This window comes from Dermochelys coriacea, chromosome 8, assembly GCF_009764565.3.
Source record: "Dermochelys coriacea isolate rDerCor1 chromosome 8, rDerCor1.pri.v4, whole genome shotgun sequence".
NCBI lineage: Eukaryota > Metazoa > Chordata > Testudines > Dermochelyidae > Dermochelys > Dermochelys coriacea.
In genome coordinates this window covers 18,573,941-18,587,069 of record NC_050075.1, presented here as the reverse complement: position 1 = coordinate 18,587,069, position 13,129 = coordinate 18,573,941, and the positions used below count along the sequence as shown (strand labels likewise).

The 13,129-nt window shown below is 41.5% G+C and overlaps 1 protein-coding gene across 4 annotated transcripts in view; it reads left to right on the top strand.

The window, feature by feature from the left end:
- The window catches only part of PPP2R2B (protein phosphatase 2 regulatory subunit Bbeta), a 253,503-nt gene extending 243,904 nt beyond the window's left edge, over positions 1-9,599 (top strand). For all 4 annotated transcript variants that reach the window (XM_038413477.2, XM_043490656.1, XM_038413478.2 and 1 more), the window contains 3 exons: positions 4,898-5,067; positions 6,049-6,140; positions 7,523-9,599. In XM_038413477.2, coding sequence (XP_038269405.1) covers positions 4,898-5,067; positions 6,049-6,140; positions 7,523-7,802 — 542 coding nt within the window. In that variant the 3' untranslated portion in view covers positions 7,803-9,599. The remainder of the gene's footprint in view (positions 1-4,897; positions 5,068-6,048; positions 6,141-7,522) is intronic.
- The last annotated feature ends 3,530 nt before the right edge of the window (positions 9,600-13,129 follow it).

Genomic DNA, 13,129 nt, shown 5'->3' with positions numbered 1-13,129 from the left:
TTCAGTATTAATTAAGACTCACAATACCATTGTGAGGTAGGTAAGTATGTGGATAAACTAATGCATAGAGAGGTCAAGTAACTTGCCCAAGGTTACCCAGGAAGTTAGTAGAAATAGAATCCAAGATCCTTCTTGTCCTGATCTAAGACAAGAAGTGTAATTTGTGCTTCTGGTTACATTTTCTTCCCAGTTGAAAGAAAGCACCTGTCCTACATTAAGGTGTACTAAGGGATTGGAAATTGTATGATGATTTGTTAATCTCTCTCCTAGGCTGATATTTCTGCCTTATAGAGAGACAACTGATATTTTTCCCCATATAGAGACATGATTGACAATTTCCATCATAATGGGACAAAACTGGCAATTTTCCTGCAGAGCAAAGCAGGTGACAATTTCCCTTTGGAGAGACACAAGGCAACAGTTTTCCCGTGGAGAGGCAGCACACTCTCATAAAGAGCTGCATCTAACAATTTTTCCATAGAGAGAGACTCACCCAATCATTTTCCCCAAGGAGGGAATCATCCAACATCTAAATTTCCCATTTAGACAAGGCTTCACCTGGGCAGTGTTGTAGATGCAGGTCAAACAAGTGTTGAGATGATCGCTGACCAGGCCTTAAAAAGCCCTCTCCAGCTGGCAGTTAAGGAATGCAATATTGAACCACTGTCACTCTAGTGTATTTCTAAAAATGTGTTAAGGCATTTGCATTTGAAAATCCCACTAGGCACCTACCTGAATTTTTAGGTGCCTAAATACCTCTAAATCTGGCCCTGAGAGCCGTCCTTTTCCTTGAATTTTAACATGAATTGAGGTCCCTTCACCGTTTCATAATTATACTATGAGCAGTCAGTATTTGTCTCTTGAGGTGTGAACCTTTCCCAATCCCTCTACGTAATATAGAATGAGCTCCTGTTGCACAGAATAATAGGCCAACAAGACCTCAAGGAAACAATTAACTAGCCCCTTGTGCAGAATCTCCAGAGGAGGAGAAACAGTTTTGACTGGACTTTCTGTGCCATTATGATTGGCTGTTTGAGTCAACTGTCCCCCACCTCTTCCACCTCAGTCTTTTCACCTCAGCTTCACTCCACACCTATCCCTCTTGCCTTCTTCTCCCTGCCCTGTGGCCTTCACATGCCCTCCTAACTAACTCCCCCGCCTTCCCCAAACAATCGTGAAAGAAACATGCCATTTGCTGCCATCACAGTTTTCACTGTGTCTGTGTGTTCCAGTCCTTCCCCCTCCCTGCGTCTGCCCTGTCTGTTTAAAAGAAACAGCCTCTTGCATCATCTTGGCTTCTTTTCACAGCATAGGAAATGTTTAGCATTTCCTGATGTTGCCTTTCCTTTGTCTTTACTTGCTGTGATGAAATCTTTTACGTGAATGGAAATCAGTTGTCTCCAGTGGGACTCCTTGTTACATCTGCACTGAGGATTGACATTGCGCCAAATATGCTGGGACAGGCTTGAATCAGTAGTTGCCGATGAAATCGCCAAGGAAGCCAATTGTTGTTGTGGCAACATGGAATCTGAAACCGTGAGCCTATGCTGAGTAGTGAGGCCTCCTATGGTCTCTGGTAACAATGCGATTCATAGACTTCTACATATTTGCAGTTTACCAGTCAGCATTGGTAATTTGTGATGAACATTTAAATGGAGAAAAGACCATAACAAAGCCCTCTGTTGGTGTTGATCTTATTTATTGATGAGTAAACCTCAGTCCAAGTAGTGGGTTTGAAGGTGCCCTGCAAAAGAATCTTACTGGAGATGGGCTGAATTTCTGCGAAGATCCAGAGTTCAGGGGTGTCTTGGCTCCAGAATTTTCATTCTGGCCCATCTCTAAATCTTTTCCTGCTTCTTGCAGTTCTGGTTTTCCAGCCTATCTGAGAAGTGACAGGGTCCCAACGTTGCAGACATAGGGACCTGTTTTACATAAAAGAATTTGACCCGTACTTGAATCAAGACATTCAGGAATTATGGCCTCCTTTGTAGCCATGACTGGACACTTCCTTTGCCCCACATGCACATTTCCTCGTTCTTCAGCATGGATGTGCCCCCATGGTGGAAGGCGATGGAGACATTTGTGAAAGTAACATTCCCCCCTGCTTTTGAGGCCCCCATTTCCTGGAACCCTCATCACGGCATTCAGGAGAAACAGATGCCTGGTCACCTTCCTTGGGCTGCTCTGAAGATCACTTTTCCTCGTGCTAGCGGCTTTTCATATGACTTCAGACCTCTGGATTGAGGACCCCACCCCCCACAAAGGCAAGGTTGGCACAGCATATACAATGGTGGTTGAAGATTCAGGTTAAAAAGATGAGCAGTAAAAAAGGCAAATGTAGAAACAACAATAACAACCTGTACAAAAAGAGCATGGGGAAAAGCAATGGAGTAGATTTTGATGTTCAGCCAAGGGGGGATCTGACTCCCAAGAACAATAGCCTGTGGAATAGTCAGTTCCTGGTGAAATGTATCAAAAATTTGCCTTATTTTTAACACCACCATTGTCTTGTTCTTGCTGGTATTTCCCATTCATTCACAGTATTCTTCAGATACTCCAGGGCTTTTTTGTTGTTTTGTAGTTTTTGACATTTCCCAGTTCTACAGCATCAGCAATAATTCCTCCTGCTCGTGTGCTATAGACTTAACACTTCCAGCCTTGACACAAGCTCATACACGTACGTACACACTGAATGGAAATGATGCAGCCATTAAAGAAAGCCTCATGAAGTCAGCCCACCGGGTGTGAGCAAACCTGTAATTATTACACCGAAGACATGACATGGAATTTAGATGCTCTCTGCAGACCAGCTCAGATCTTTTATTTTCTGTTGTTGGGGTGTTGGTTTTTTTATTTATTTACTTTTTAAAACCTGCAGGTCAGCAGAATTCCTGCTGGCGATTAAAGGAGCCCAACTTGGATCCTGCTGTGAGCTACGCCATTTCTGATTGTAGAGAGATCATTTATTCTGGCACTTGAGGCGATTTTTCCCCCCATCCTACTCCAGAATTCAGGAGTTCTCAGCCCAGCACTCAGATGGGGGATAATTACATTGAACAAATGTTTGCACTCAGTATGGTCTTCTGAAAGTCAGTCTCTGGCAGCACTTTTTGTGGTACATGAAACAGCCAGGCTGACTGCCAGGTTAAGCCACTTATTTTCTAGACAGGTGGGTCTGAATATTAGCCCAACTTTCAATGGAACAGCAGTGGAGAGGATTTTATAAAAAGAATTTCAGTTCTAGTGAAAGGGACTGGATGGAGCCTGGAGTCCTCTCTTCAACCACAGCACAAGGTTAGCCTGTGCAGCAGCAATACCAACTTCCACCATGCCACCCTGCCTCAACCCTAACTTGTAGTAACCATCTATAGAGATGGATCAGACCTGATAGATGGCCCACTCTGTCCTCAGCCTCTGTTGATACCGCCAACAAGGGTCCATATGTGATGAGGACCACCAGTTCAGGTGGTTTTGAGAGAGACATATGTCCTGCTGATGGCATTCAGAAATATAATTTTATAAATAGGCCCCAAATTGCTGAACTTCATTGGTCTCCTTTATAAGCTGCTCATATTGTGACGTATTCAGGGAGTAACAAGATTGTATGCTTACAGTAGCTATGAAATTGTACATTGACTTCCAGTTACTCATCACTTCGATTTTCAGGGAACAGGAATGATCTGTAAGGCTTTATGGTTTTGGGCTAGTGTTACATTGTTGATATATTGATCTCCTATGGTCCTCCTTGACCGTTGCCCTTATTAAAGATGAGGTAGCCTCAACTATGCAGGGTAAAATCCTTCAAATATGGGCATTTTGTCTACTTTGTCAAATCCAGACCCAGTATAAATGGGGATGCAATTCCACTGACTCCAATTGAGTTGCATCTGTTTATAGCAGAGTCAGTTTTGGCCCTGCAACTCTGGTGTTCTCCACGTTTTGGATTCATTCCAGCTGTGCAGTCAAAGTGGCGCCTCATTTTGTAGTGCTGCATTTTAATTTAGGAAATTAATATTTTATAGTGCATGATTTATAACGACTCTGAATAGCACTGTAGGGTGCCTTGCACATGAATGATAAAATGCAACTACAGATTGTACTGTATAGTTTAAAACTGTCAGACAAAATTAACTAGTGAGAAAGCATGACAGTCTCACTGGTCATTGCATTTTGGTGCTAGACCTTTGTGCTGAAAATGTCTCTCTAAGATCTCAGAACACCAATGTCAGGTTTTCCTCATCATGATATAAAGAGGCGGTACTCAAGGGAAAAAATGAAGTTTCACTCCAAAAAAGAGTTTAATATGCAAGATTTTTGTGTTGCACTGACACTAACATCAATGTGAATGTAGGGTCCCCGGCACCATGAAGGATCAGGCTCAAATGCTGTGAAGGGTTCTTAGGAAAAAGTAGGAACAAAACTGAGTTTGGCTCAAATTTCCCTTCTTTCTCTTGATTATTTTAATGTTGCGCATTCAGATACAGATATCAGAAGAAACTTACCCTGTGGGCTGGTTCATGAAATAAATGTCCGTTAAGGGATTTCTTGCACCTTCCTCTGAAGCACCAGGTGCTGGCCACTGTCAGATTGCTGGGTTAGATGAACCTAAGGTCTGATGTAGAATGGCAATTCCTATGTTCCTATCCTTTTGTTACGGTCCTTTCTATACAGGTAAAGTCACTGATTTGTCACTAAATACTGTCCAAGCAGACACATCAGAACATTCCAACTGATCATGCTAGCACAGGTCCTGATTCAGGAAAGCATTTAAGTTAATTACATGCTTTCCTGATTTAGGGCCCCAGTGTGCCATTGTTGCATGACCAGTTTTCCTCTAAGATCATATGGATTCAACTTACAGCATGTTTTATGTTGCCGTTTTTCTTTTGTTCTGCAGTTTTTGAAGAGCCTGAAGACCCAAGTAACAGATCATTTTTTTCTGAGATAATCTCCTCAATTTCTGATGTTAAATTCAGTCACAGTGGAAGGTATATCATGACCAGGGACTATCTCACCGTCAAAGTATGGGACCTGAACATGGAGAACAGGCCTATTGAGACATACCAGGTATTTCATCTTCAAGGCTGATGGGACAAGAGACATTTAAAACTAAATAGGAGCAGTTGTAGGGATTCGGAATAAATGGGAAAGCACCAGATTTCATCTTTCATTGATGGGTGCTCAAGTTCGTGATAGAAAGGGTTAAGGTAAACATACAAAGTATAAGAACTTGCCCCTTGCTCCCACAGAAGTTTTGCCTGTGATTTCAATGGGAGCATGTCTATAAAATATGAGCTTGAGTGACTTGATAAATTATAACCTTTTTAATTTTTTTCCTTTTATGATTTGGATGGATTGGTGAAATTAGTTTGGTGAAAGTGAGGAATTGATTTTCAGGTATATTTTGGACAGGTGTTGTGCAAAGTGCCCCACAAGACCTTCCTTAATCCAGACCCGCAGCACCCGATATCATTCCAATGCTGGGTCCCTTAACACAGATCTGTCACTGTACTTCAGCCCACTGGGGACTTGAGCCATCTTTGAAATGGTAACATTCATTTTTCATAGGCTAGACTGTAAAATGATTGAAAGTGCATATACAACTGAACACATTTAATCACTCCGTCCAACTCCATTTAGAGAACACAGGTTTCAGAGTAGCAGTCGTGTTAGTCTGTATTCGCAAAAAGAAAAGGAGTACTTGTGGCACCTTAGAGACTAACAAATTTATTTGAGCATAAGCTTTCATGAGCTACAGCTCACTTCATCGGATGCATTCAGAGAACACAGTGAACCAGTCAATATATCCATCAATGCCTTTGTTTGAGAATGTATTAGTAAGTACTACAGCAGGAACAAACCTCACATTTGTAAGGCGCTGGGCTATATAGGTGAAATGCAGAAGTAACAAGCAGTGAGTAGATGTTGAAGGTGCAATGCTGACAAACTGGCTATGCTTTTTGATGAGTTTTGGACTTCGTGCTTTGTGAAAGTTCTGCTAGAGCCTGGTCTTGTTTTCATTCCGCTGACTTGTGTCTTTGCTGTTAGGTACACGATTACCTCCGAAGCAAGCTGTGCTCACTCTATGAGAATGACTGCATCTTCGATAAATTTGAATGTGTGTGGAATGGGTCTGACAGGTGAGACGCATCATCATGAATTATAAGAGGGGATTTTTCTCTGACGGTTCCCCAAACCACCCATTGTATTATTCATTCTGCACTCAAAATGTGCTGTCAGTTTGGGAGGATATGCTTTATTTTTCTTACACAGCAGAGAAGTTGAATTCCTGTGTTAAGTGCAAAATGTAATGCAACCTTAACCACAACCAGCATGTACATCATACTATTGGCTCTTCTCTCCCTTTTGCTCTGTAGTTCTTTCACTGACCTCTTTGTGGATGGCATAAATGTTTGGTGCACAGTTTGGAGTTCTTTTCATAAATATATGGATAGAAACAGAGATTGGCCTAACCCAGAACTGCATGTTAAACTCTTCCAAATTTCAGGCATTATTGGAGGTGGGGAGGTGCTGTCAGATGTAAATCCTTGTAATCTGAATCTATGCCTGAAGTTTTGGTACCACATCATCCAAACCTTCTGGTTCTGGTTTTGATGTGGTTGAAATCTCAGGAGACCAGTTGTTCATGTGAAGATTTTGGCTCAAGAAGATGACAATACAGTTTGGTCCAAAATTGCAGAAATTCTCGCATTAGTCACACCATTCAAGGTGGCAGAAATCACATAAGATTACCTGAAATCTTGTATGATTTCTGCATTTGTGCACCAAAATCTTGTGCAAATTCAGCACCCTCAAAACATAAACCCATACTTAATTGAGCCTTGAACCCAAATCCCATATCTAATCTGGTTCCAAATAATGCCTCCTTGCCCCCTCAGTAGTTTAAAAGGTTGGGTTTTTTTGCCTTTAATGATGGGTGAAATTTAGAGTACAGGTCAGAAAAAACTTGTGTCGAATTATGAGAGTCTTATTCAGTCTGTGCTTTGGAAAAACTCACTGATTTCCATGAGAATTTTCTTTGAATAAGTACAGAGAAAAGACTTGATGAGATATATGGGCTTATTCAAATATATCCAAAGATCTTTGGTCTGATAAAAGGAATGGAGTTCTCCAGAACTTGCTGATCCTGGCTGGTTGGAAGTCCTGCAAGAATAGCCTTTATCAATAGAGTTCTCAGTCATCTAAGCCCAGTAAATATAGAGGCATGGGGAAAAAACAAAAACTCAAAGGAAAGTTACCAAAGTCATTCCTAGTCCTTGGGGAAGAAGGAAGGTTGCCATCTTGAGGTCAATCGGTCACAAACCACTATGGCTAATCCAGGAGTGACATTGTCTCTCATCATGCCCTTATTGTCCAGAAGGATAGTGAATCTGATCTGATGCCTCAAGATTGGGGAAAGGAGAGTAAGACATAGAAGCTTGAGAGGCCCTAAACTCTAGCTGCTGTGCCATCCTCATATAGCATAATTAACTCTCATCTGTTCTTTCCACTTGCTTCACAGTGTCATAATGACCGGCTCCTACAACAATTTTTTCAGAATGTTTGATCGCAACACCAAGCGTGATGTAACCCTGGAGGCCTCTAGGGAAAACAGCAAACCCCGGGCCATACTCAAGCCCCGCAAAGTGTGCGTTGGGGGCAAACGGAGGAAAGACGAAATTAGCGTGGACAGTCTGGACTTCAGCAAAAAGATATTGCATACAGCTTGGCATCCTTCAGAAAATATTATTGCAGTGGCCGCAACAAATAATCTGTATATATTCCAGGACAAGGTTAACTAGGAGGACAAGTTATTCTTTAGGAATCTCATGTACAGAATATTAGTAAACACAAGTTTTAAAATGTTTCTTTTCTTTTCCCTCCTCCCTGTTCATTTGTTTAATTATTCCTCTGCAGATAATGTGTAGAGGCATGCAAACAGATTCCAATATCCCCTACCTCCCACTCACCTTAAGGCAATGGGTTGGCAAACCCAGTAGGTACTGGTATCATGGTTTTGTTTATTTTTTTTTAAGAGTTGAGAGCTAACAAATGTAATGATCCCTTCAATAGCTGGCTTGGATTTCTGATGCTTTTATTACATCCAGTACTCTTTGGTGGTTCCTAGTGTTGTTTGGTTCTAGACGTCTGCTGGTTTAAATTGAGGTTAATACTGTAGTATGGTATTTAAAAATTCAACTAAGGTCAGAAAAGAAGGGGTGTGTGTGTATGTGTTGTTTCTAATTAAGCAATCCCAGGGTTCTTTTAGTATCATTTGAGATATTCCACTTGCAGAATGATGTTGCCCTTGCCATTGTTTTTTTAATTTATCTTTTTTTTCTCCCTTATTTCTTCCCCCCGCCCCACTGGAGACAGCGAAACCAAACATAAAATGGAAAGATCAGATTTGCAGTGGACAGGTTTAAAGTGGGGGGGGGGAGGAGGAGGTAGGAGGGAAAGATCAACTGTACATTCTAATCAAGGCTGCTAACTTCCTTCTTTGCATCCCACAGAAACTCTTAAGGATTTGGCTCTGTAGATACTGTGGTGCCTTTTTTTGGTATATGACATACCTTTACAATTAATGCTTCCAAAATGCAACTATTGCAAACCAAAACGAATCTGGGCTTTTTGTCTGCATTTCCTCTGTTTTACTATGGTCATTTTTAATAGTTCTGTTTTAATCTCTTGCATGTCATGACTGAGTCTCGCTCTTCCTTTTTTTTAAAAAAAAAAAATATTTATTTATTTATATTTGAATGACAAATTCTAAGTTACTAATTTATGACATTGTGGGGGAAAAATACAACCACCACCACATACTGCTGTCTGCACCTGACTGCTTTGAAGAGAGGGTGTCCATGGTTCTGTGGTATAATGGTAATAAATAAGAGCTCTTCCTCTTTGCATGGCAAGGCTGCCCCTAAGGATTATTCAGGTCCCTTCTTTATCTGAGCAATTGTACAATATAAAACTGAAATTTTATTCAATCTGTAGGTGGCTACATGGTGGTCAATGTGCTGTGCATTCTTGTGGCTTATGAACAGTGGGCAAAAGAGACAACAGCTGTGATTGTTGCAGTGAAATTTACTAGAATTTTTAAAGGCAAAGCATACCCTTTAAAGTCTCTCTTGTAAGGCATGAGTTGGATTTCCAGCATGTTCTTCAAGACTTACCAAGTCCTATACCTTACGAGAAAGACTGCCACTTACTCAAGGGACATAAATACCATAAGGAAATTACACAAACTGCACAGGTATTGGGGATCTTCACTTAATATCTCTGGGGCAGGAGGAAGTCACTGTTGAAGTACTTGGAACCAAGCTTCTAATTATTATTTCACTACTTAATAGCCTGTCAGCTGTTCAATGAGAATTCTCAGGACAGGAACAGATAACTTTGCCTTGGTTAAAGGAATGATTACAAGGGAAAAAATTATGCTGGCTTACAAATTTATTACAAAAAATGGCTTTCTGGAGTAACCTGTTTTTTAAAATGAAATGATTAAAAAAATAGCAAAAGTAAACGTCTTTTTAAAAAAAAAATCCTGTAAAGAGAGCCTGCACTCTGGCATCAGAAGTAAAATTGTCTCAAATGTGTTTTGGTGTGATTTCACTGATTGGTGTGGTTTCTAAATGCTGCATGAGCTTAAACTTTTAATGCCAGGATTGTTCCTGGGGAGACTCAAAATCAGCTGTCTGCCAGTCTCTGATCATGTTGTTGGAAGTGCTGCTAGGCATGACAGAGGGACCTAATAAATCCTCCTTAGTGACTATGTGGGTAATTCGGGTGGCAGGGTGGCTCAGAGAGTGGTAGTGGGAAATAGAGCCTTTCACCTTCAGTTTGCTGGTTGGACTCTATCCCAGGTCAATAATACAGGCTTGATCCTGCCAGTGATACAAGGGGTTGTGCTACTGCATGGATGTGATCCACAACAGTACTGAGCAGTATGGTGACCTAGTTGATGTGGATTTCCAGTTGCATCCAGTGCAAATAGCTAAGCTAATGTGGCAGCCATATAGCAGAGGTGGCCTATATACACTGAGCTCAGGGAGGGCAGAAGGGATGTGGTGATGGATAGAGTCAAGGCATGGCACCACAACCCCAATGGAAGTGCATTTATTGAAACGATGCCTCTCCCCCCACTACCACCAAATTCCCTTATGCCTACTGGCTGCAAGAAGAGGGGTAGGCAGGGCAGCTGCACCACAAGCACAGTGGTGCTAAATACAGCAGCCCTGCTTAGATTGCTCCCTCTAGGATCCAGGGAATCCTAAACCAAGATGGCATATCAGTGGGGAAAGCCATCCCTGACAGCCTAGTCACAACGGTAGGCTTCAAGACCAGCCAGGGAATGAGGTGAACACGGAAAAACAAGCCATCCTCAAGAAGATTTGACAGAACAACTTGATCATATCAAGCTCCCTATGAGTCTGCTTCTGCCTTGGCATTATTGCCAACCGTTAATGGTTAGTAAGCACCCACGAGAGGCATGTTGGTGAGAGACAGAGTTTATTGACTGCCAGCATGTGGCTCCAACTGAGGCTCCTAAATCTCCTGGAACCATGTACAACCACACTTTCAAAAGGGTCTGCTAATTACTGGGGTCTGATTCACCGATGTGCTGTAGTACCCATTGAAATCAATGGTAGTTACTCATATGGAGTGAGATAAGAATTGGACCCAAGTATTTTATATCGTCCCTATATTCATTCTCACACACACCCCTTTGTGATGAAATTCCACCACAGCCACGATGGTCATGCCATAGGACTTACCAAGGTTTCTTCCTATGAAGGAAAAGTAACTATGCTCATGGCTCTCTGTGAGGATCAGTACAGCCCCAGCCTAACTGGTGAATAGCAATTTTTAGAGAAGCCCTAAAGTACAAGTCAGTGGAGACAGGCAGCTTCAGAAAAGGCACAGGTGAAAGTGAGCACATGCTCTGAACCTATTTACAGTAGCATGCAACCAGGCAATGTCTTATCATGCCCATCATGAGCAACCCCTACTACTACAATTATAAATACAATGGGTGCACAGTGAAATATACAGCTTTCTGGCTTGTTTTCCTGCACTACCTGTTAACAGCTGAATTTGCCTCTCCTGTTCTCTTGTGCATCAAACATTTCCTGAGTTATATGGGCATTTCTCTGAGCATAATTGTTGTTTATGGCCATTTACAGAAACCAGGATCAATGCACAAAACTATTGGCCTGACCCTGAGATGTGCTGAGTACCAGCAACTCTACAATGGGAGATACTGATACTTGGCCTGCAGAAGGCCCTAAAACAACCAGTGAAGGATTTGCACCCTGCATTATTTTATTTAGCCCTTGATGCTCCAATGTGAAGAGTCACGTGTGCTTGCTGTAACCAGAGAAGAGGTGGCAGGATATTCTAGAGCTGTATTAAAGGATGGTAACCAAGCTTTTATAGCAGTGTTGGTTAATACAGCATGTGAGACACTCGCCTGATGCACTGTGGTCTGTTTGAGACTATTGGAATACCACAAAGCATGCACAAAGGATGACAGCTTACAATCAATATTGTGCTCGCTGATGCAGGAAGCAACATCATTGCATCCTACCGGTTATCCCTACAGCCCAGCCTCAGCACTAAATATCTCTAATAACAAGGCTATATGAAGTGACAAGGTCTATTATTCTTAACCTTGCAGCCTACCCTCTCTGAACAACAGAAATGCCAAAATTTTGTATTGGATTTTATTAGTGGGAGATGATTCAGACCCCATCATAATCCCATCTCTGGAGTTAGACAAGTACTTAATACCGCGAGATAAGAAGGAAAACAATTGGTATTCTCCTTTATTCAGGGCTTAGTATAGCATGAGCCATTGCAGCTTGGTTGACCGGAGGTGAAATGCATTTTTATGGTATTTATAATAGTGTTTTAAGGGATGAAACTTGGATTTTATTGTATTGAAGACACTCATTCTAATAAATATAGAACCCAGTGGGGATTTATTATTTTGTTCTCAACTTCTTCAGTGTAATCAATGTAATATTTCATGGAGGCTGTCTCTAATATTAGAGGCTCAGCACAGGCTCTGATTGTAAAAAATATATTGATTCTACAATACAAATTTGCCACAGCCTGTGACTATAGGGATCTGTGACATCTAATGTGATTCAATTATGATCATGTGTTTTACTTCAGAGTCAGGCTTTTCTAGGGACAAATGCACAATAATGTTTAGAAGATTTAAAAAAAACAGACCACTATGTTTGTGTCATAAGGAGGCAACATTTCTTAGGGGTTAGAGCAATAGAACTGGGAGTCAGGAGACCTGGGTTCTACTCCTAAGAACATAACATAAGAATGGCCATACTGGGTCAGACTAAAGGTCCATCTAGCCCAGTATACTGTCTACCGCCAGTAGCCAATGCCAGGTGCCCTAAAGGGAGTGAACCTAACAGGTAAGGATCAAGTGGTCTTTCCCTACCATCCATCTCCACCCTCTGACAAACAGAGGCTAGGGACAGCATTCCTTGCCCATCCTGGCTAATAGCCATTAATGGACTTAACCTACATGAATTTATCCAGTTCTCTTTTAAACCCTGTTATAGTCCTAGCCTTCACAACCTCCTCAGGCAAGGAGTTCCACAGGTTGACTGTGCGCTGAGTGAAGAAGAACTTTCTTTTATTTGTTTTAAACCTCTACCCATTAATTTCATTTGGTGGCCCCTAGTTCTTATATTATGGGAACAAGTAAATAACTTTTCCTTATTCACTTTCTCCACGCCACTCATGATTTTATGTACCTCTATCATATCCCCCCTTGTCTCCTCTTTTCCAAGGTGAAAAGTCCTAGCCTCTTTAATCTTTCCTCATATGGGACCTGTTCCAAATCCCTAATCATTTTAGTTGCCCTTTTCTGAACCTTTTCTAATGCCAGTGTGTCTTTTTTTTTTTTTAGATGAGGGGTCCACATCTGTACGCAGTATTCAAGATGTGGGTGTACCATGGATTTATATAAGGGCAATAAGATATTCTCGGTCTTATTCTCTATCCTTTTTTTTAATGATTCCTAACATCCCGTTTGCTTTTTTGACTGCTGCTGCACACTGCGTGGATGTCTTCAGGGAACTATCCATGATCACTCCCA